This window comes from Cherax quadricarinatus, unplaced genomic scaffold, assembly GCF_038502225.1.
Source record: "Cherax quadricarinatus isolate ZL_2023a unplaced genomic scaffold, ASM3850222v1 Contig43, whole genome shotgun sequence".
Lineage (NCBI taxonomy): Eukaryota > Metazoa > Arthropoda > Malacostraca > Decapoda > Parastacidae > Cherax > Cherax quadricarinatus.
Window position 1 is genome coordinate 26,154 of NW_027195069.1, and position 21,045 is coordinate 47,198.

The 21,045-nt window shown below is 42.7% G+C and overlaps 1 protein-coding gene across 1 annotated transcript in view; it reads right to left on the bottom strand.

The window, feature by feature from the left end:
- Nucleotides 1-369: 369 nt before the first annotated feature.
- The window catches only part of LOC128705084 (uncharacterized), a 63,265-nt gene continuing 42,589 nt past the window's right edge, over nt 370-21,045 (bottom strand). The window contains exons 8-11 of the mRNA XM_070079915.1: nt 12,477-12,625; nt 7,264-7,369; nt 4,458-4,601; nt 370-1,796 (exon numbers count right to left, since the gene is read on the bottom strand). Of these exons, the coding sequence (XP_069936016.1) occupies nt 1,639-1,796; nt 4,458-4,601; nt 7,264-7,369; nt 12,477-12,625 (557 nt within the window). The 3' untranslated portion in view covers nt 370-1,638. The remainder of the gene's footprint in view (nt 1,797-4,457; nt 4,602-7,263; nt 7,370-12,476; nt 12,626-21,045) is intronic.

Below are 21,045 nucleotides of genomic sequence, written 5' to 3' on the forward strand. Positions count from 1 at the left end.
CAATAGTCAACCTGCAGTGGTCAGCCTGCAATAGTCAGCCTGCAGTAGTCAGCCTGCAATAGTCAGCCTGCAGTAGTCAGCCTGCAATAGTCAGCCTGCAGTAGTCAGCCTGCAATAGTCAGCCTGCAGTAGTCAGCCTGCAATAGTCAGCCTGCAGTAGTCAGCCTGCAATAGTCAGCCTGCAGTGGTCAGCCTGCAATAGTCAGCCTGCAGTGGTCAGCTTGTAATAGTCAGCCTGCAGTGGTCAGCCTGCAGTGGTCAACCTGCAGTGGTCAGCCTGCAATAGTCAGCCTGCAGTAGTCAGCTTGTAATAGTCAGCCTGCAGTGGTCAGCCTGCAGTGGTCAACCTGCAGTGGTCAGCCTGCAATAGTCAGCCTGCAGTAGTCAGCCTGCAATAGTCAGCCTGCAGTAGTCAGCCTGCAATAGTCAGCCTGCAGTAGTCAGCCTGCAATAGTCAGCCTGCAGTGGTCAGCCTGCAATAGTCAGCCTGCAGTGGTCAGCTTGTAATAGTCAGCCTGCAGTGGTCAGCCTGCAGTGGTCAACCTGCAGTGGTCAGCCTGCAATAGTCAGCCTGCAGTGGTCAGCCTGCAATAGTCAACCTGCCGTCATTAAGAGTGTTTAATTTTCAAGTTGTTGTTAGTGTATTTATAAAGTTTGTGTTCAGTGTTACCGAGATATAATACACTTCAGACTCTTGTTATATTTACTTGACGTATTTGGTTATCTCGGTTAATTTGACATTAAAGTGTTAATTTAGTTTGCCCTCACCTAGACAGAAGATAATGATTGCTGAGCTCATGCAGAAACGTTCATGTCTTAATGGCTGGGAAAGCAAACGTTTCGATCATGTGGACAAGTTTCAACCACTTAATGATGCCTGGAACAAACACTGTGCAGCTCAGTATTGAAGATGCTGATTTGTTTATATTATTGGAGTGATAGTGTTGATATTGGTGTTTACGTTAACAGATTCGGCGTAAACACCATAAGAAAGACATATATTGAATCATTAGAGCCTGACAGACACGACGTTTCTCTCGAAATCAATCTGTAAATATGTTGTACACAGCCCATGGTAGAAATGTGTTTTCCTGCGCCACACAACACATTGCAACACTTCCTTCTTAACCGTCGTACACTCCAATATAAAATCGTCTAATACAGTTTTGTTTGTATCCTACAAACGTTGTCATTTTTCAGTGTATCACACTTCAAGATTCTTTCATCAAATTTCTAAACAACACTGTACATTATTTGTTGCTTTCGGAATATTATATACATTTGTAGAGTTTCTTCGAAACATTTACTGTCTTCTGCTATGGCAGGTAATTCTGTTGGGATCCACTAACATTCTAAATTACCTTGTCAATGTTTTACACAAAATTATAACTTAGTCGTCTTTAATCTTTATAGAATTTACGTATAAATTATATATGTAGTTTCTACATTATAAAGAATGCTGTCTATTGCTTTTTAAATCACTTCATGAATGTGCATCTCTCTTCTTGTATTACAAAGGATCTTCAGTTTCGTTTTTGAAGAACAGAAATGTTTACTGTCATTTTTTTTCCACTCATGTGGTGTCTTCAGGTCCTGGAAGAAGCTCTGATAAACGATCAAGTCCCTCATACACCCTCCTCACGTACAGGGTTGCAGGTCCTGGCCCTGGGGCAGGGAGGAGAACTTGACGCGTGAGGAGCTTTGGTGGACGATCAGGTCCCTCATGCATCCGATAAAAGATCCCTCGAAGTGACCCTCAGTGCCATATGATACAGGCACATCGCCTGGGAAACCACCTGTAACAGAGATGAGAAATAAGACGGGGTAAACACAGTTTGTTTTCAGAGTTTTCAGTTAGGTGAGTACAATTGGCGAACGAAGATTCGAGTCTAAATGGTGGTAATGATGTGGCGAGTGAGGTGAATGATGGTTATATTGTGGTGATATACTGATGATGATTATGTTGTGGTGATACAGTCGTGATTGTTGTGTTGTGGTGATACAATCATGGTTGTTGTGATCCACTCATTTAGTGTAGTGGGAAAGAGAACTGAAAGAGAAGTCAGTGGATGAGATGATAGAGTACATAGTTGGGAAGAGCCGGGAGCTAGAGGATAACGTCATACCAAGATGAAGAACGGAAAATGGAAAAGACAAAGAGAGCCCTTAGTTCAACCAAATACAGAGAGACAACAAGAGGAGCATTAGAGTATAGAAAACTATAGGGAACAAAAGACAGAAGAGAATAGAGAAGTTAACAGATTATTCAGAAATGAGAGTGTATGTGTGAGGAGAGAAACTGAGCGACAGTTTGAGAAAGACAGCAACCAAAACTAACTCTGACCCAGCACTTCTTTACTCTTCACAGTCACATCAGAAGAGAAAAAACAGTAAAAAAAAAAATAAATAAAAAAAAAAAAAACAGGTAATTCGACTGAAGAAGAAAAGAGAAGAATTCACAGAAAATGACAAGGAAGTATGTGGAGTGCTGAACGAATCATTTTAAAGGTTCGAGTCATTGGAAGCAAAAGTGCAATGCTTTCTATGGGCTTTCCCCATAGAAACGAGTATATCAGAAGGTACTTGACACCATACACACAAGGGAAGAGGTAAAAAAAAATATTTTGATGGAGCTGGATACAGCAAGGTGGTGAGATCTGACAAGGTGTCACCATGGACTCTACAGGAGGGAGCAGAAGCACTCTTTGAACCACTGCTTATGGTCTACAAGTCAGTGAACACGGGACAGTCACTAGAGATCTGGAAGACAGTGTATTCAGTACCTACATTTAAGTCAGGAGGCACTGAACTACAGGCTAGTTTTACTAACATGTACACCGCGCAAGGTAATGGAGAAGATAGTTAGCAAGGAAGTGGCAGACTACATGGAGACCTGGAGAGAGTTCCGGGGGTCAACGTCCCCGCGGCCCGGTCTGTGACCAGGCCTCCTGGTGGATCAGAGCCTGATCAACTTATCTTACCAACCTTTCACAAGTCTATGACAAAGTGACAGAAGTGAGACAGAAGAGAGAGGACTAGGTGGATTGCATTTTCGTAGACTGCAAGAAGGCATTTTATACTGTACTCCACATGAGACTGGAGCAAAACCTTGAGAAGCAGGCAGGAATAACTGGGAACGTCCTCCATCTTAGAAGAAGGAAGTGCATAGGAACTGTCGGGAAAGAAATGTGTGGAGAAGAGTAGCAAGCGAGGTACCACAAGGATCCGTATTTCGACCAGTACTATTTCTGATTTATATGAATAACATACCAGATGGAAACGAGTCAGACGTATGTCTGATGAGGACGGGGAAAGACCGCAAACAGATCTGGACAAACTGTAAGGTTGGTCAGATAAGTGGTTGCTTGAACTCAACCCCAGCCCCTGAGTATAGACTCAGGGAACAGAGGCTGCAGACCTCATTCAGAAATAAGGACCTGGGCGTAAGCATAGTGCCTAGCATATCACCAGAGGCTCATATCAACCGAATAATCTTTTCAGCCAATGCTCGCCTGGCAAACCTGAAAGTGGCCTACAGGAACCTCAACAAAGAGTCATTCCAGGCGCTGTATACAACATGTCAATGCTATCTTGGGGGACGCAGCACCAGTACAGAACCCACACCTGAAGAGGCATGTTAAGAAACTAAAGAAAGTGCAGAAGAATTGAACGAGGCTTAGTTTTAGAGTTGAAAGGCATGAGCTATGAAGAGAGACTAAATGAGATGAATTAAACAACCTTGTAGGAGAGAAGGGCAAATGGAGACATGAAAATAATATATAAAAAACTCAGAGCAATTGACAGTGAAGACAGGGACATAGTGTTTGGGAGGCGGGAAAGAGGTACTCGTAGGCCTAAAACTTAAGGAATGCTGGGATACCTTCTGGGATCATTGAGGTTAAGGAAGCTGAGTTTATTGGATGTGGGGATACATTTCTGAGGTAGCACAGTCAGTGCATCTATCATGATGAACATAGTTTAGAAGTGAGAGAGAGCTGGGAAAGCTCTTGGTCCCGTCTTTGTCCCCCTCGCTTATATACACTCGCTCCCTCACTCTTTTGTGTTACTGAGACTTTATAAATGGTCCAAGTCGGCCAGAAACGTCGTCACAAGCCCCTCCTATGTGCGGGTTATTTGTCTATTGGAACTCAGTTATAACCAATTTTTTTCTTAGTGGTAATAAGATATAAGAACATAAGAACACTACAGAAGGCCTACTGGCCCATGCTGTACTGCCTACAACAACTATATGAAGCAATTTTAAAATATAATATGACTAATATTTCTTCCTAGCGATGTAACAATGTTCAGTGAAGTCCGACAAAGACTCACTGTGGACCTCTGTAATCCCATTGTTTGCGCTGCCGTTCAGAGGATGAGCTGCGGGTGCACAGTAAACAAGTCACCCACCATGATGGATGATAAGTCAGAAAGAGGCTGGGGGGAGAACAGCGTACCCACGAAGATTGCCTGAGCGTCGTTGATCTGCGTATAGGTGCCAGGTGTGCCAGCCTTGCTAGGGCGACCGTCCAGGAAGACGGTGACTACTGTGCCACTCCTCGACACCACCAGGCTGTGCCACGCCCCGTCATTCACCGCCTCTGTTGACATAGAACAGAAGAATCGAGTCTACACACTGGTTTAGCGTTTTAAAGTATAATAATACACGCAGTAAGAAGTAAGAGTCATTAGGAGTATAGTATACACGGAAAGGTGTATATCTCTCAGTGTATATACAACCAGAGGTGATTATATGCACTTCTGAATAGTAGTGACCAGCAGTTTAGGTGACCCTCGTGTATTCAACAGGTTTTGGTGGCCCTTGTGTATTCAACAGGTTTTGGTGGCCCTCGTGTATTCAACAGGTTTTGGTGACCCTTGTGTATTCAACAGGTTTTGGTGACCCTCGTGTATTCAACAGGTTTTGGTGACCCTCGTGTATTCAACAGGTTTTGGTGACCCTCGTGTATTCAACAGGTTTTGGTGACCCTTGTGTATTCAACAGGTTTTGGTGGCCCTCGTGTATTCAACAGGTCTTGGTGACCCTCGTGTATTCAACAGGTTTTGGTGACCCTCGTGTATTCAACAGGTTTTGGTGACCCTTGTGTATTCAACAGGTTTTGATGACCCTTGTGTATTCAACAGGTTTTGGTGACCCTTGTGTATTCAACAGGTTTTGGTGACCCTCGTGTATTCAACAGGTTTTGGTGACCCTCGTGTATTCAACAGGTTTTGGTGACCCTCGTGTATTCAACAGGTTTTGGTGACCCTTGTGTATTCAACAGGTTTTGGTGGCCCTCGTGTATTCAACAGGTCTTGGTGACCCTCGTGTATTCAACAGGTTTTGGTGACCCTCGTGTATTCAACAGGTTTTGGTGACCCTTGTGTATTCAACAGGTTTTGATGACCCTTGTGTATTCAACAGGTTTTGGTGACCCTTGTGTATTCAACAGGTTTTGGTGACCCTCGTGTATTCAACAGGTTTTGGTGACCCTCGTGTATTCAACAGGTTTTGGTGACCCTCGTGTATTCAACAGGTTTTGGTGACCCTCGTGTATTCAACAGGTTTTGGTGACCCTCGTGTATTCAACAGGTTTTGGTGACCCTCGTGTATTCAACAGGTTTTTAAACCATATCAACCAGTTTAATAAATCAATAAATGATCAGTATAATTAATGAAGATAATTTCACTTATTATCCGATTATCTCTTGTTCAAAATATTAAATATAATATTCTCATTACAAAACTACGTGATAATAGAGTATTATCACGTGTAAATATTATCATAATTATTATACCAGGAAGGTTAGTATGATAGTTCGGTATAATAAGTGTAATAGGTATGATAGGTGAGTGTACAGATGAGTATGATAGGTAAGTATGATAGGTAAATATGATAGGTAAGTATGATGGGTAAGTATGATAGGTAAGTATGATAGGTAAATATGATAGGTAAGTATGATAGGTAAGTATGATAGGTAAATATGATAGGTAAGTATGATAGGTAAGTATGATAGGTAAGTATGATAGGTAAGTATGATAGGTAAGTATGATAGGTAAGTATGATAGGTAAGTATGATAGGTAAGTATGATAGGTAAGTATGATGGGTAAGTATGATAGGTAAGTATGATAGGCAAGTATGATAGGTAAGTATGATAGGTAAGTATGATAGGTAAATATGATAGGTAAGTATGATAGGTAAATATGATAGGTAAGTATGATAGGTAAGTATGATAGGTAAATATGATAGGTAAGTATGATAGGTAAATATGATAGGTAAGTATGATAGGTAAGTATGATAGGTAAGTATGATAGGCAAGTATGATAGGTAAGTATGATAGGTAAGTATGATAGGTAAGTATGATAGGTAAATATGATAGGTAAGTATGATAGGTACGATAGGTAAGTATGATAGGTAAATATGATAGGTAAGTATGATAGGTAAGTATGATAGGTAAGTATGATAGGTAAATATGATAGGTAAGTATGATAGGTAAGTATGATAGGTAAGTATGATAGGTAAGTATGATAGGTAAATATGATAGGTAAGTATGATAGGTAAGTATGATAGGTAAGTATGATAGGTAAGTATGATAGGTAAGTATGATAGGTAAGTATGATAGGTAAATATGATAGGTAAGTATGATGGGTAAGTATGATAGGTATGCATGATAGGTAAATATGATAGGTAAGTATGATAGGTAAGTATGATAGGTAAGTATGATAGGTAAATATGATAGGTAAGTATGATAGGTAAGTATGATAGGCAAGTATGATAGGTAAGTATGATAGGTAAGTATGATAGGTAAGTATGATAGGTAAGTATGATAGGCAAGTATGATAGGTAAGTATGATAGGTAAGTATGATAGGTAAGTATGATAGGTATGATAGGTAAGTATGATAGGTAAATATGATAGGTAAGTATGATAGGTAAGTATGATAGGTAAGTATGATAGGTAAATATGATAGGTAAATATGATAGGTAAGTATGATAGGTAAGTATGATAGGTAAATATGATAGGTAAGTATGATAGGTAAGTATGATAGGTAAATATGATAGGTAAATATGATAGGTAAGTATGATAGGTATGATAGGTAAATATGATAGGTAAATATGATAGGTAAGTATGATAGGTAAGTATGATAGGTAAGTATGATAGGTAAGTATGATAGGTAAATATGATAGGTAAGTATGATAGGTAAATACTATAGGTGAGTGTAACAGGTGAGCATGATAGGTGCTCACGTTAGGTGACTCACCTGAGGAAGCGAGGTGACCCAGCACACCTCCACCCAGGTGCCACACCACCTTGGCGCGCCCACCTGACACGCCCACACCTAGAAAGTCAGTTCCCGGGACTTCCACCTGAAGCCCCACCAGTCATCAGTAACACTTATCTTGAAAGACACAACCATGTTACATAAAAAACATTAACGGAACCAACGTTTCGCTCTGTGTAGAGCTTTTTCCACGTTTCACTCTGTGTAGAGTTTTATCGAGTCGTCTTTCACTCTGCGTCAGACTTTATCGAGTCTAGTTTTGCTCTGGGTAGACCTTTATGTTTTACTCTACGTAGAGCCTTATTAAATCACATGTCACTCTGCGTAGAGCTTTACCTAGTCACGTTTCACTCTGCGTAGAGCTTTACCAAGTCATGTTTCACTCTGTGTATGACTTTATCTGGTTATGTTTCATTCTACGTAGAGTTTTATCATGTGTCACTATGTAGAGCTTTAGCAGGTAATGTTTTCTGTGTAGAGCTTTATTAAGTCATGTTCTGTTCAGTGTAGAGCTCTGTCAGATCATGTCACTCTTTGTAGAGTTTTATCATAAACACACGTCACAACCCAGGTAAGACCCAGTAACACACGTCACAACCCAGGTAAGACTCAGTAACACACGTCACAACCCAGGTAAGACTCAGTAACACACGTCACAACCCAGGTAAGACTCAGTAACACACGTCACAACCCAGGTAAGACTCAGTAACACATGTCACAACCCAGGTAAGACTCAGTAACACACGTCACAACCCAGGTAAGACTCAGTAACACACGTCACAACCCAGGTAAGACTCAGTAACACACGTCACAACCCAGGTAAGACTCAGTAACACACGTCACAACCCAGGTAAGACTCAGTAACACACGTCACAACCCAGGTAAGACTCAGTAACACACGTCACAACCCAGGTAAGACTCAGTAACACACGTCACAACCCAGGTAAGACTCAGTAACACACGTCACAACCCAGGTAAGACTCAGTAACACACGTCACAACCCAGGTAAGACTCAGTAACACACGTCACAACCCAGGTAAGACTCAGTAACACACGTCACAAACCAGGTAAGACTCAGTAACACACGTCACAACCCAGGTAAAACTCAGTAACACACGTCACAACCCAGGTAAGACTCAGTAACACACGTCACAACCCAGGTAAGACTCAGTAACACACGTCACAACCAGGTAAGACTCAGTAACACACGTCACAACCCAGGTAAGACCCAGTAACACACGTCACAACCCAGGTAAGACTCAGTAACACACGTCACAACCCAGGTAAGACTCAGTAACACACGTCACAAACCAGGTAAGACTCAGTAACACACGTCACAACCAAGGTAGCACTCAGTAATACACGTCACAACACAGGTAACACTCAGTAACACACGTGACAACCCAGGTAAGACTCAGTAACACACGTCACAACCCAGGTATTGCACTCAGTAACACATGTCACAACACAAATAACACTCAGTAACACACGTGACAACCCAGGTAACACTCAGTAAGACACGTCACAACCCAAGTAACACTCAGTAACACACGTCACAACACAGGTAACACACGTCACAACCCAGGTAACACTCAGTAACACACGTCACAGCCCAGGTAACACTCAGTAACACGTCACAACCAAGGTAACACTCAGTAACACACGTCACAACCCAGGTAACACTCAGTAACACACGTCACAACCAAGGTAACACTCAGTGACACACGTCACAACCCAGGTAGCACTCAGTAACACACGTCACAACCAAGGTAACACTCAGTGACACACGTCACAACCAAGGTAGCACTCAGTAACACACGTCACAACCCAGGTAACACTCAGTAACACACGTCACAACCCAGGTTACAGTAGCACACGTTACAACCCAGGTAGCACTCAGTAACACGTCACAACCCAGGTAACACTCAGTAACACACGTCACAGCCCAGGTAACACTCAGTAACACGTCACAACCAAGGTAACACTCAGTAACACACGTCACAACCCAGGTAACACTCAGTAACACACGTCACAACCAAGGTAACACTCAGTGACACACGTCACAACCCAGGTAGCACTCAGTAACACACGTCACAACCAAGGTAACACTCAGTGACACACGTCACAACCAAGGTAGCACTCAGTAACACACGTCACAACCCAGGTAACACTCAGTAACACACGTCACAACCCAGGTTACAGTAGCACACGTTACAACCCAGGTAGCACTCAGTAACACGTCACAACCCAGGTAGCACTCAGTAACACGCGTCACAACACAGGTAACACAGTAACACACGTCACAGCCCAGGTAACACTCAGTAACAAACGTCACAACCCAGGTAACATTCAGTAACACACGTCACAACACAGGAAACACAGTAACACACGTTACAACCAAGGTAACACTCAGTAACACACGTCACAACCAAGGTAACACTCAGTAACACACGTCACAACCCAGGTAACACTCAGCAACACACGTCACAACACAGGTAACAGTAACACACGTCACAACCCAGGTAACACTCAGTAACACACGTCACAACACAGGCAACACTCAGTAACACACGTCACAACCCAGGTAACACTCAGTAACACACGTCACAACCAAGGTAACACTCAGTAACACACGTCACAACCCAGGTAACACTCAGCAACACACGTCACAACACAGGTAACAGTAACACACGTCACAACCCAGGTAACACTCAGTAACACACGTCACAACACAGGCAACACTCAGTAACACACGTCACAACCCAGGTAACACTCAGTAACACACGTCACAACCAAGGTAACACTCAGTAACACACGTCACAACCCAGGTAAAACTCAGCAACACACGTCACAACACAGGTAACAGTAACACACGTCACAACCCAGGTAACACTCAGTAACACACGTCACAACACAGGTAACACTCAGTAACACACGTCACAACCCAGATGACACTAAGTAACACACGTCACAACCCAGGTAACACTCAGTAACACAAGTCACAACTCAGGTAACACTCAGTAACACACGTCATAACACAGGTAACACTCAGTAACACACGTTACAACCCAGGTAACACTCAGTAACACACGTTACAACCCAGGTAGCACTCAGTAACACACGTCACAACCCAGGTAACACTCAGTAACACACGTCACAGCCAGGTAACACTCAGTAACACACGTCACAACACAGGTAACATTCAGTAACACACGTCACAGCCCAGGTAACACTCATTAACACACGTCACAACCCAGGTAACACTCAGTAACACACGTCACAACACAGGTAATACAGTAACACACGTCACAACACAGGTAACACTCAGTAACACACGTTACAACACAGGTAACACTAAGTACCACACGTCACAACACAGGTAACACTCAGTAACACACGTCACAACACAGGTAACACTCAGTAACACACGTCACAACACAGGTAACACATGTCACAACACAACACAAAGTTGCAGGAAGTTTCACAACGAACGGAATACAACGCTCATAGGATCATTTATTTCCGGTGTGTACATCTTAATGTTCCATACTTACACGTAATGAATGTATGTTATAAGATTTCCCATCCCTCTCATTTCTCTCATCCCTCTCGTCCCTCTCACAAACGCTCGAATATAATAAGTGTTTCAAACATGGCTAAGATATCCAACATCACTTAAAAAGTCTCCGAACTGTAATACACTTCATACGTTGCAATACACTTTATACGCTGCAATACACGTCATACGCTGCAATACACATATGTCCTTGCTATTGTATAGAATCAGCCCAGAGCCACCTGCCTGTTCAGCCCATAGCATAGTATTGCATGTCAAGACGACATATGTAACATGACCGAGGTGTCAGCATAGTTGCTGATCCCCTGTATATGTATATGTTATCTATCACAGTACCATCCATATGTTTTACATAGTTGAGCCCTTGCTAGGCTCAGTGACTAGCTTGTGTGACGTCACGTGATGCCGCATGTGAGTGCTGTGCACTCACTCCGCACTTAGGTCTACGAGCAGGCAACACAGGCAGTCTGAGCCTCTCCCTCTCACACTCAGCTAATATAAGTGTTACCATCCAACAAGTGTGTTTAACTCCAACCATCACATCTCCACGAACCCTCCCAACACATATGCTGCAATACACTTCATACGCTGCAATGCACTTCATACGCTGCAATACACTTCATACGCTGTAAGACACTTCATACGTTGCAATACACTTCATACGCTGCAGTACACTTCATACGCTGTAAGACACTTCATACGTTGCAATACACTTCATACGCTGCAATACACTTCATACGCTGTAAGACACTTCAGACGTTGCAATACACTTCATACGCTGCAATACACTTCATACGCTACAAGACACTTCATACACTGCAAGACACTTCATACGTTGCAATATATATAATACGCTGCTTACCTGTCCCCACCAAAGGAGGAGGCCGTGCGGGGCGCTGGTAGAGCTTACCTGTCCCCACCAGAGCTGGAGACCGTGCGGAGTGCTGGTATAGCTTACCTGTCCCCACCAGAGGAGACCGTGCGGGGCGCTGGTAGAGCTTACCTGTCCCCATCAGAGGAGGAGGAGGCAGTACGGGGCGCTGGTAGAGTTTACCTGTCCCCACCAGAGGAGGAGGAGGCCGTGCAGAGCGCTGGTAGAGCTTACCTGTCCCCACCACAGGAGGCCGTGCGGGGCGCTGGTAGAGCTTACCTGTCCCCACCAGAGGAGGAGGAGGCCATGTGGGGCGTTGATAGAGCTTACCTGTCCCCATCAGAGGAGGAGGAGGCCGTGCGGGGCGCTGGTAGGGCTTACCTGTCCCCACCAGAAAAGGAGGCCGTGCGTGGCGCTGGTAGAGCTTACCTGCCCCCACCAGAGGAGGAGGAGGCCGTGCGGGGCCCTGGTAGAGCTTACCTGTCCCCACCAGAGGAGGAGGCCGTGCGGGGCGCTGGTAGAGCTTATCTGTCCCCACCAGAGGAGGAGGAGGCCGTGCGGGGCGCTGGTAGATCTTACCTGTCCCCACCAGAGGAGGAGGCCGTGCAGGGCGCTTGTAGAGCTTACCTGTCCCCACCAGAGGAGGAGGAGGAGGAGGAGGCCGTGCGGGGCGCTGGTAGAGCTTACCTGTCCCCACCAGAGGAGGAGAAGGAGGAGGCCGTGCGGGGCGCTGGTGGAGCTTACCTGTCCGCGCCAGAGGAGGAGGCCGTGCGGGGCGCTGGTAGAGAAGTTGAGGGCGAGAGAGTCTGTATCAGGCGTAGGAGTACCATAGGGTCCCTCAGGTACCACGGCGAAGCTAAGCCCGGAGAACCTCGCAGAACTAACTTCCCCTCCTGTCGGTAATGTTAGCACCGTATAAATACTGCTGTTCACTTGCTCTCTCTCTTTTTATACAGGGTTTAACAATGTCAGAGTAAGGATTCCTAACTTAATTTACAAGCTAGTAGATGTTACCTACATTTCTTTCTCTCTCTCTCTCTCTCTCTCTCTCTCTCTCTCTCTCTCTCTCTCTCTCTCTCTCTCTCTCTCTCTCTCTCTCTCTCTCTCTCTCTCTCTCTTTCTCTCTCTCCATTCATTCTAGTGGGGCAGTTAAGGAAGGATTTTGAAAGAATTATGTTCTTTGGGTTGACAAAGTGAAACTTAACACATACATGAAATGGATACTACGAATCAAGTATTGTTCTGTACTTCCTTCAGTAATATAATTTTTTCCAATATAAATAATGTTTCTGGAAATAAATGGTATAAAATACCGACACAATGGAAATATAAACACATATGCAGTATAATGTGATCCTGTTGTTAGGTAAGACACATATGCAACAGTTAGACAACTTTATTCCGAAACGTTTCGCCTACACAGTAGGCTTCTTCAGTCGAATACAGAAAATAGGCAGGAACAGTAGAGATGTGAAGACGATGTAATCAGTCCATCACCCTTGTAGTCGTAGAATTTGAGGTTGTCAGTCCCTCGGCCTGGAGAAGTTCAGTTCCATAGTCAGGAACTATCTGAAGATCAAGCGACAGTGCGGAGACTTAAATACTGTCGGAAGGAGAGGTGCAGAGTAGTAGTAGTAGTAGTAGTAGTAGTAGTAGTAGTAGTAGTAGTAGTAGTAGTAGTAGTAGTAGTAGTAGTAGTAGTGAGAATGTAACCACTGAAAGGTCATGTCCCTCTCAGATCCAACACTTTTCACTTGAAAAGCTTGTCCAAGGTGTTTTCTGTACCAAAATGCCATGTGTTGCAGTGTCTGACAAGATGAACATCAAAATGGTATACAATACCGACAGGTTGTTAGGTATGACACATATGCAACAGTTAGACAACTTTATTCCGAAACGTTTCGCCTACACAGTAGGCTTCTTCAGTCGAATACAGAAAATAGGCAGGAACAGTAGAGATGTGAAGACGATGTAATCAGTCCATCACCGACAGTATTTAAGTCTCCGCACTGTCGCTTGATCTTCAGATAGTTCCTGACTATGGAACTGAACTTCTCCAGGCCGAGGGACTGACAACCTCAAATTCTACGACTACAAGGGTGATGGACTGATTACATCGTCTTCACATCTCTACTGTTCCTGCCTATTTTCTGTATTCGACTGAAGAAGCCTACTGTGTAGGCGAAACGTTTCGGAATAAAGTTGTATAACTGTTGCATATGTGTCTTACCTAACAACCTGTCGGTATTGTATACCATTTTGATGTTCATAATGTGATCCTTTATTGACAACGTTTCGACAACACAGTGGGCTTTTACAAGTCACAAACAGATCTACCTGGGGTGGAAGGTACGCGAGTATGTATAGTCAGGTTCAGAATGCTGAGGTCAGGTGGAGAATGCTGCATCTGATGATGTACCGAGTGGGGTTATAGAGTCTAAAATCTTGGGTAGCTTGGAAGGGAGATTGGATAAGTTTGTGAGCAGACCTTCTGCAGTGTTCTTCCATTCCTATGCTCTTATGTGGGATAGCGATGAAGAAGTTTCTTGGCAAGTGGTTCAGCTATGTTATAGAAGCCATTATTCTGCTTGAAGTTATCGGATATAGTGATAAGCGATGATTCCAGGATTCTTCGGTATTGAGTGCTGTCTTCTGTGGCGATAAGTCTTGAGTTTCTGTAGTTTATTAAGTGGTTGTGTGAATTACGGTGTTGTACACAGGCACTCCTTGTATCGTCAGACCTGCTTGCGTATTGGTGTTCTGAAATACATGTTTGGAGGTCCCTTGATGTTTCGCCCACGTATAATTTGCTGCAGTCATTACAAGGGATTATGTATACCCCTGCAGAGGATGGAAGCTTGTCCTGTCTGTCACTGGTAATGTCCTTGATGGTCGTGGTTGTGGAGGTAGATACTTGGAATGAGGTATTGGAAAAGATGTTGGAAACGTGTATGGCAATGGAGTTGGTGGGGAGGACTATGTATCTCTTCTCGGCAGTGTCTTCTCTGGGTGTATTGAAGATGTTTAATGCCCGTCGTCTGCAGTCTCTGATGAAGTGACGAGGATAGTGGAGTTTAGAAAATACTTGTTCAATTATAGTGCATTCTTCCTCAAGGAACTCATTGCTGCAGATTCTGAGTGCGCGCAGGAAGAAGTCTATAATTACACCACGTTTAGTTTTGGTGTCGTGGTGAGAGTAGAAGTGGAGAAGATCGTTTTGGCTGGTGGGTTTTCGATAGACTTTAAAACGAAGTTCATGGTCAGCTTTGCAGAGGAGAACATCAAGGAAAGGAAGAGTGTTGTCGACTTCTTCTTCAAGTGTGAACTGGATTGAAGGCTCGACCTGGTTGAGCTTGTCTTGGAGAGCTTGAACGGTGAAGCGTCTAGGAGTTATGAGGAGAATGTCGTCAACATAATGGAGCCAGGTGACAGACGAAGGAATAATGGAGGAGAAACGCTCGGCTTCAAGATGTTCCATGTATAGGTTCGCCAGGACCGCACTGAGTGGCGAACCCATGGGTAGTCCAAAGGTCTGCTGAAAGAGGTGATTTTCTAAAGAGAAACACGTAAAGCCAACACATAGCTCCTTCGTTTAGGTAAGACACATATGCAACAGTTAGGTATCTTTATTTCGAAACGTTTCGCCTACACAGTAGGCTTCTTCAGTCGAGTACAGCAAAGTTGATAGAAGCAGAAGAGACTTGAAGACGATGTAATCAGTCCATCACCCTTAAAGTTTTGAGGTGGTCAGTCCCTCAGTCTGGAGAAGAGTATTGTTCCATTGTCTGGACTGATTACATCGTCTTCAAGTCTCTTCTGCTTCTATCAACTTTGCTGTACTCGACTGAAGAAGCCTACTGTGTAGGCGAAACGTTTCGAAATAAAGATACCTAACTGTTGCATATGTGTCTTACCTAAACAACCTGTCGGTATTTTATAATATTTTATTGTTCACATAGTTCCTTCGTCTGTCACCTGGCTCCGTTATGTTGACGACATTCTCCTTATAACTCTTAGACGCTTCACCGTTCAAGCTCTCCAAGACAAGCTCAACCAGGTCGAGCCTTCAATCCAGTCCACACTTGAAGAAGAAGTCGACAACACTCTTCCTTTTCTTGATGTTCTCCTCTGCAAAGCTGACCATGAACTTCGTTTTAAAGTCTATCGAAAACCCACCAACCAAAACGATCTTCTCCACTTCTACTCTCACCACGACACCAAAACTAAACGTGGTGTAATTATAGGCTTCTTCCTGCGCGCACTCAGAATCTGCAGCAGTGAGTTTCTCGAGGAAGAATGCACTATAATTGAACAAGTATTTTCTAAACTCCACTATCCTCGTCACTTCATCAGAGACTGATGTGTTTATATTTCCAAATATGTTTCTCGATCCATGAGTGCCCATACCTGTTACCGGTGGTGTCCAGTGACTCTGTTGACTGAAAAAATTATATATATATATTTGAACACAAAGATCATGGCTCTGGATTGTATACTTCTGAAGATATATGTATCTGAAGAAAGTGCGGCCAGGGGGCGCTGCTGGCATGGATTCGCGTCATAAAATAATCTGTAGAGTTCATTCCACACACACACACACACACACACACACACACACACACACACACACACACACACACACACACACACACACACACACACACACACACACACGCTTATTATTACTATTATTCAGTTAAGAGCGACTAGTTCTTGTCATTGTTGTATTGAAGTTCACTGTGGTAGACACACACCTGTCACCATCACAGTGTTGTCCTCACCATGGTAGACACACACCTGTCACCATCACAGTGTTGTCCTCACCATGGTAGACACACACCTGTCACAATCACAGTGTTGTCCTCAGCATGGTAGACACACACCTGTTACCATCACAGTGTTGTCCTCACCATGGTAGACACACACCTGTCACCATCACAGTGTTGTCCTCACCATGGTAGACACACACCTGTCACCATCACAGTGTTGTCCTCACCATGGTAGACACACACCTGTCACCATCACAGTGTTGTCCTCACCATGGTAGACACACACCTGTCACCATCACAGTGTTGTCCTCACCATGGTAGACACACACCTGTCACCATCACAGTGTTGTCCTCACCATGGTAGAAAAACACCTGTCACCATCACAGTGTTGTCCTCACCATGGTAGAAAAACACCTGTCACCATCACAGTGTTGTCCTCACCATGGTAGAAAAACACCTGTCACCATCACAGTGTTGTCCTCACCATGGTAGACACACACCTGTCACAATCACAGTGTTGTCCTCAGCATGGTAGACACACACCTGTTACCATCACAGTGTTGTCCTCACCATGGTAGACACACACCTGTCACCATCACAGTGTTGTCCTCACCATGGTAGACACACACCTGTTACCATCACAGTGTTGTCCTCACCATGGTAGACACACACCTGTCACCATCACAGTGTTGTCCTCACCATGGTAGACACACACCTGTCACCATCACAGTGTTGTCACCATGGCAGACACTTATCACCATCACAGTGTTGTCACCATCACAGTGTTGTCACCATGGTAGACACTTGTCACCATCACAGTGTTGTCACCATGGTACACACTTGTCACCATCACAGTGTTGTCACCATGGTAGACACTTGTCACCATCACAGTGTTGTCACCATCACAGTGTTGTCACCATGGTAGACACTTGTCACCATCACAGTATTGTCACCATGGTAGACACTTGTCACCATCACAGTGTTGTCACCATGGTAGACACTTGTCACCATCACAGTGTTGCCACCATGGTAGACACTTGTCACCATCACAGTGTTGTCACCATGGTAGACGCTTGTCACCATCACATTGTCACCATGGTAGACACTTGTCACCATCACAGTGTTGTTGTCACCATGGTAGACGCTTGTCACCATCACATTGTCACCATGGTAGACACTTGTCACCATCACAGTGTTGTCATCATGGTAGACACTTGTCACCATCACAGTGTTGTCACCATGGTAGACACTTGTCACCATCACAGTGTTGTCACCATGGTAGACACTTGTCACCATCACAGTGTTGTCATCATGGTAGACACTTGTCACCATCACAGTGTTGTCATCATGGTAGACACTTGTCACCATCACAGTGTTGTCATCATGGTAGACACTTGTCACCATCACAGTGTTGTCACCATGGTAGACACTTGTCACCATCACAGTGTTGTCACCATGGTAGACACTTGTCACCATCACAGTGTTGTCACCTTGGTAGACACTTGTCACCATCACAGTGTGCTTTAACAAGGTTAAGTTCATATTTCCTGGAGTTGTAAGAGAACATTACTTGTCACCTTCATATTCATCACTTTCATACTACTGATGAGAACATGTCACCTTCATATTCATCACTTTCATACTACTGATGAGAACATGTCATCTTCATATTCATCACTTTCATACTACTGATGAGAACATGTCACCTTCATATTCATCACTTTCATACTACTGATGAGAACATGTCATCTTCATATTCATCACTTTCATACTACTGATGAGAACATGTCATCTTCATATTCATCACTTTCATACCACTGATGAGAACATGTCACCTTCATACTCACCACTTTCAAACCACTGATGAGAACATGTCATCTTCATATTCATCACATTCATACCACTGATGAGAACATGTCACCTTCATATTAATCACTTTCATACTACTGATGAGAACATGTCATCCTCATATTCATTACTTTCATACTACTGATGAGAACATGTCATCTTCATATTCATCACTTTCATACTACTGATGAGAACATGTCATCCTCATATTCATCACTTTCATACTACTGATGAGAACATGTCATCTTCATATTCATCACTTTCATACTACTGATGAGAACATGTCATCCTCATATTCATCACTTTCATACTGCTGAGGAGAACATGTCACCTTCATATTCATCACTTTCAAACTACTGATGAGAACATGTCATCTTCATATTCATCACTTTCATACTACTGATGAGAACATGTCATCTTCATATTCATCACTTTCATACTACTGATTAGAACATGTTACCTTCATATTCATCACTTTCATACTACTGATGAGAACGTGTCATCTTCATATTCATCACTTTCATACTACTGATGAGAACATGTCACCTTCATATTCATCACTTTCATAATACTGATGAGAACATGTCATCCTCACATTCATCACTTTCATACTACTGATGAGAACATGTCATCTTCATATTCATCACTTTCATACTACTGATGAGAACTCGTCACCTTCATATTCATCACTTTCATACTACTGATGAGAACACGTCACCTTCATATTCATCACTTTCATTCTACTGATGAGAACATGTCATCTTCATATTCATCACTTTCATACTACTGATGAGAACATGTCATCTTCATATTCACCACTTTCATACTACTGATGAGAACATGTCATCCTCATATTCATCACTTTCAAACTAATGATGAGAACATGTCATCCTCATATTAATCACTTTCATACTACTGATGAGAACATGTCACCTTCATATTCATCACTTTCATACTATTGATGAGAACATGTCACCTTCATATTCATCACTTTCATACTACTGATGAGAACATGTCATCCTCATATTCATCACTTTCATACTACTGATGAGAACATGTAATCTTCATATTCATCACTTTCATGCTACTGATGAGAACATGTCATCTACATATTCATCACTTTCATACTACTGATGAGAACATGTCATCCTCATATTCATCACTTTCATACTACTGATGAGAACATGTCATCCTCATATTCATCACTTTCATACTACTGATGAGAACATGTCACCTTCATATTCATCACTTTCATACTACTGAAGAGAACATGTCATCCTCACATTCATCACTTTCATACTACTGACGAGAACATGTCACCTTCATATTCATCACTTTCATACTACTGATGAGAACATGTCACCTTCATATTCATCACTTTCATACTACTGATGAGAACATGTCACCTTCATATTCATCACTTTCATACTACTGATGAGAACATGTCAAGTTCATATTCATCACTTTCATACTACTGATGAGAACATGTCATCCTCATATTCATCACTTTCATACTACTGATGAGAACATGCCACCTTCATATTCATCATTTTCATACTACTGATGAGAACATGTCACCTTCATATTCATCACTTTTATACCACTGAGGAGAACATGTCACCTTCATATTCATCACTTTCATACTACTGATGAGAACATGTCACCTTCATATTCATCACTTTCATACCACTGATGAGAACATGTCACCTTCATATTCATCACTTTCATACTACTGATGTGAACATGTCATCCTCATATTCATCACTTTCATACTACTGATGAGAACATGTCACCTTCATATTCATCACTTTCATACTACTGATGAGAACATGTCATCCTCATATTCATCACTTTCATACTACTGATGAGAACATGTCACCTTCATATTCATCACTTTCATACTACTGATGAGAACATGTCACCTTCATATTCATCACTTTCATACTACTGATGAGAACATGTCATCTTCATATTCATCACTTTCATACTACTGATGAGAACATGTCATCCTCATATTCATCACTTTCATACTACTGATGAGAACATGTCATCTTCATATTCATCACTTTCATACTACTGATGAGAACATGTCATCCTCATATTCATCACTTTCATACTACTGATGAGAACATGTCATCTTCATATTCATCACTTTCATACTACTGATGAGAACATGTCATCCTCATATTCATCACTTTCATACTACTGATGAGAACATGTCATCTTCAAATTCATCACTTTCATACTACTGATGAGAACATATCACCTTCATATTCATCACTTTCATACTACTGATGAGAACATGTCACCTTCATATTCATCACTTTCATACTACTGATGAGAACAATGTCACCTTCATATTCATCACTTTCATACTACTGATGAGAACATGTCATCCTCATATTCATCACTTTCATACTACTGATGAGAACATATCATCTTCATATTCATCACTTTCATACTACTGATGAGAACATGTCACCTTCATATTCATCACTTTCATACTACTGATGAGAACATGTCATCTTCATATTCATCACTTTCATACTACTGATGAGAACATGTCATCCTCATATTCATCACTTTCATACTACTGATGAGAACATGTCACCTTCATATTCATCACTTTCATACTACTGATGAGAACATGTCACCTTCATATTCATCACTTTCACACTACTGATGAGAACATGTC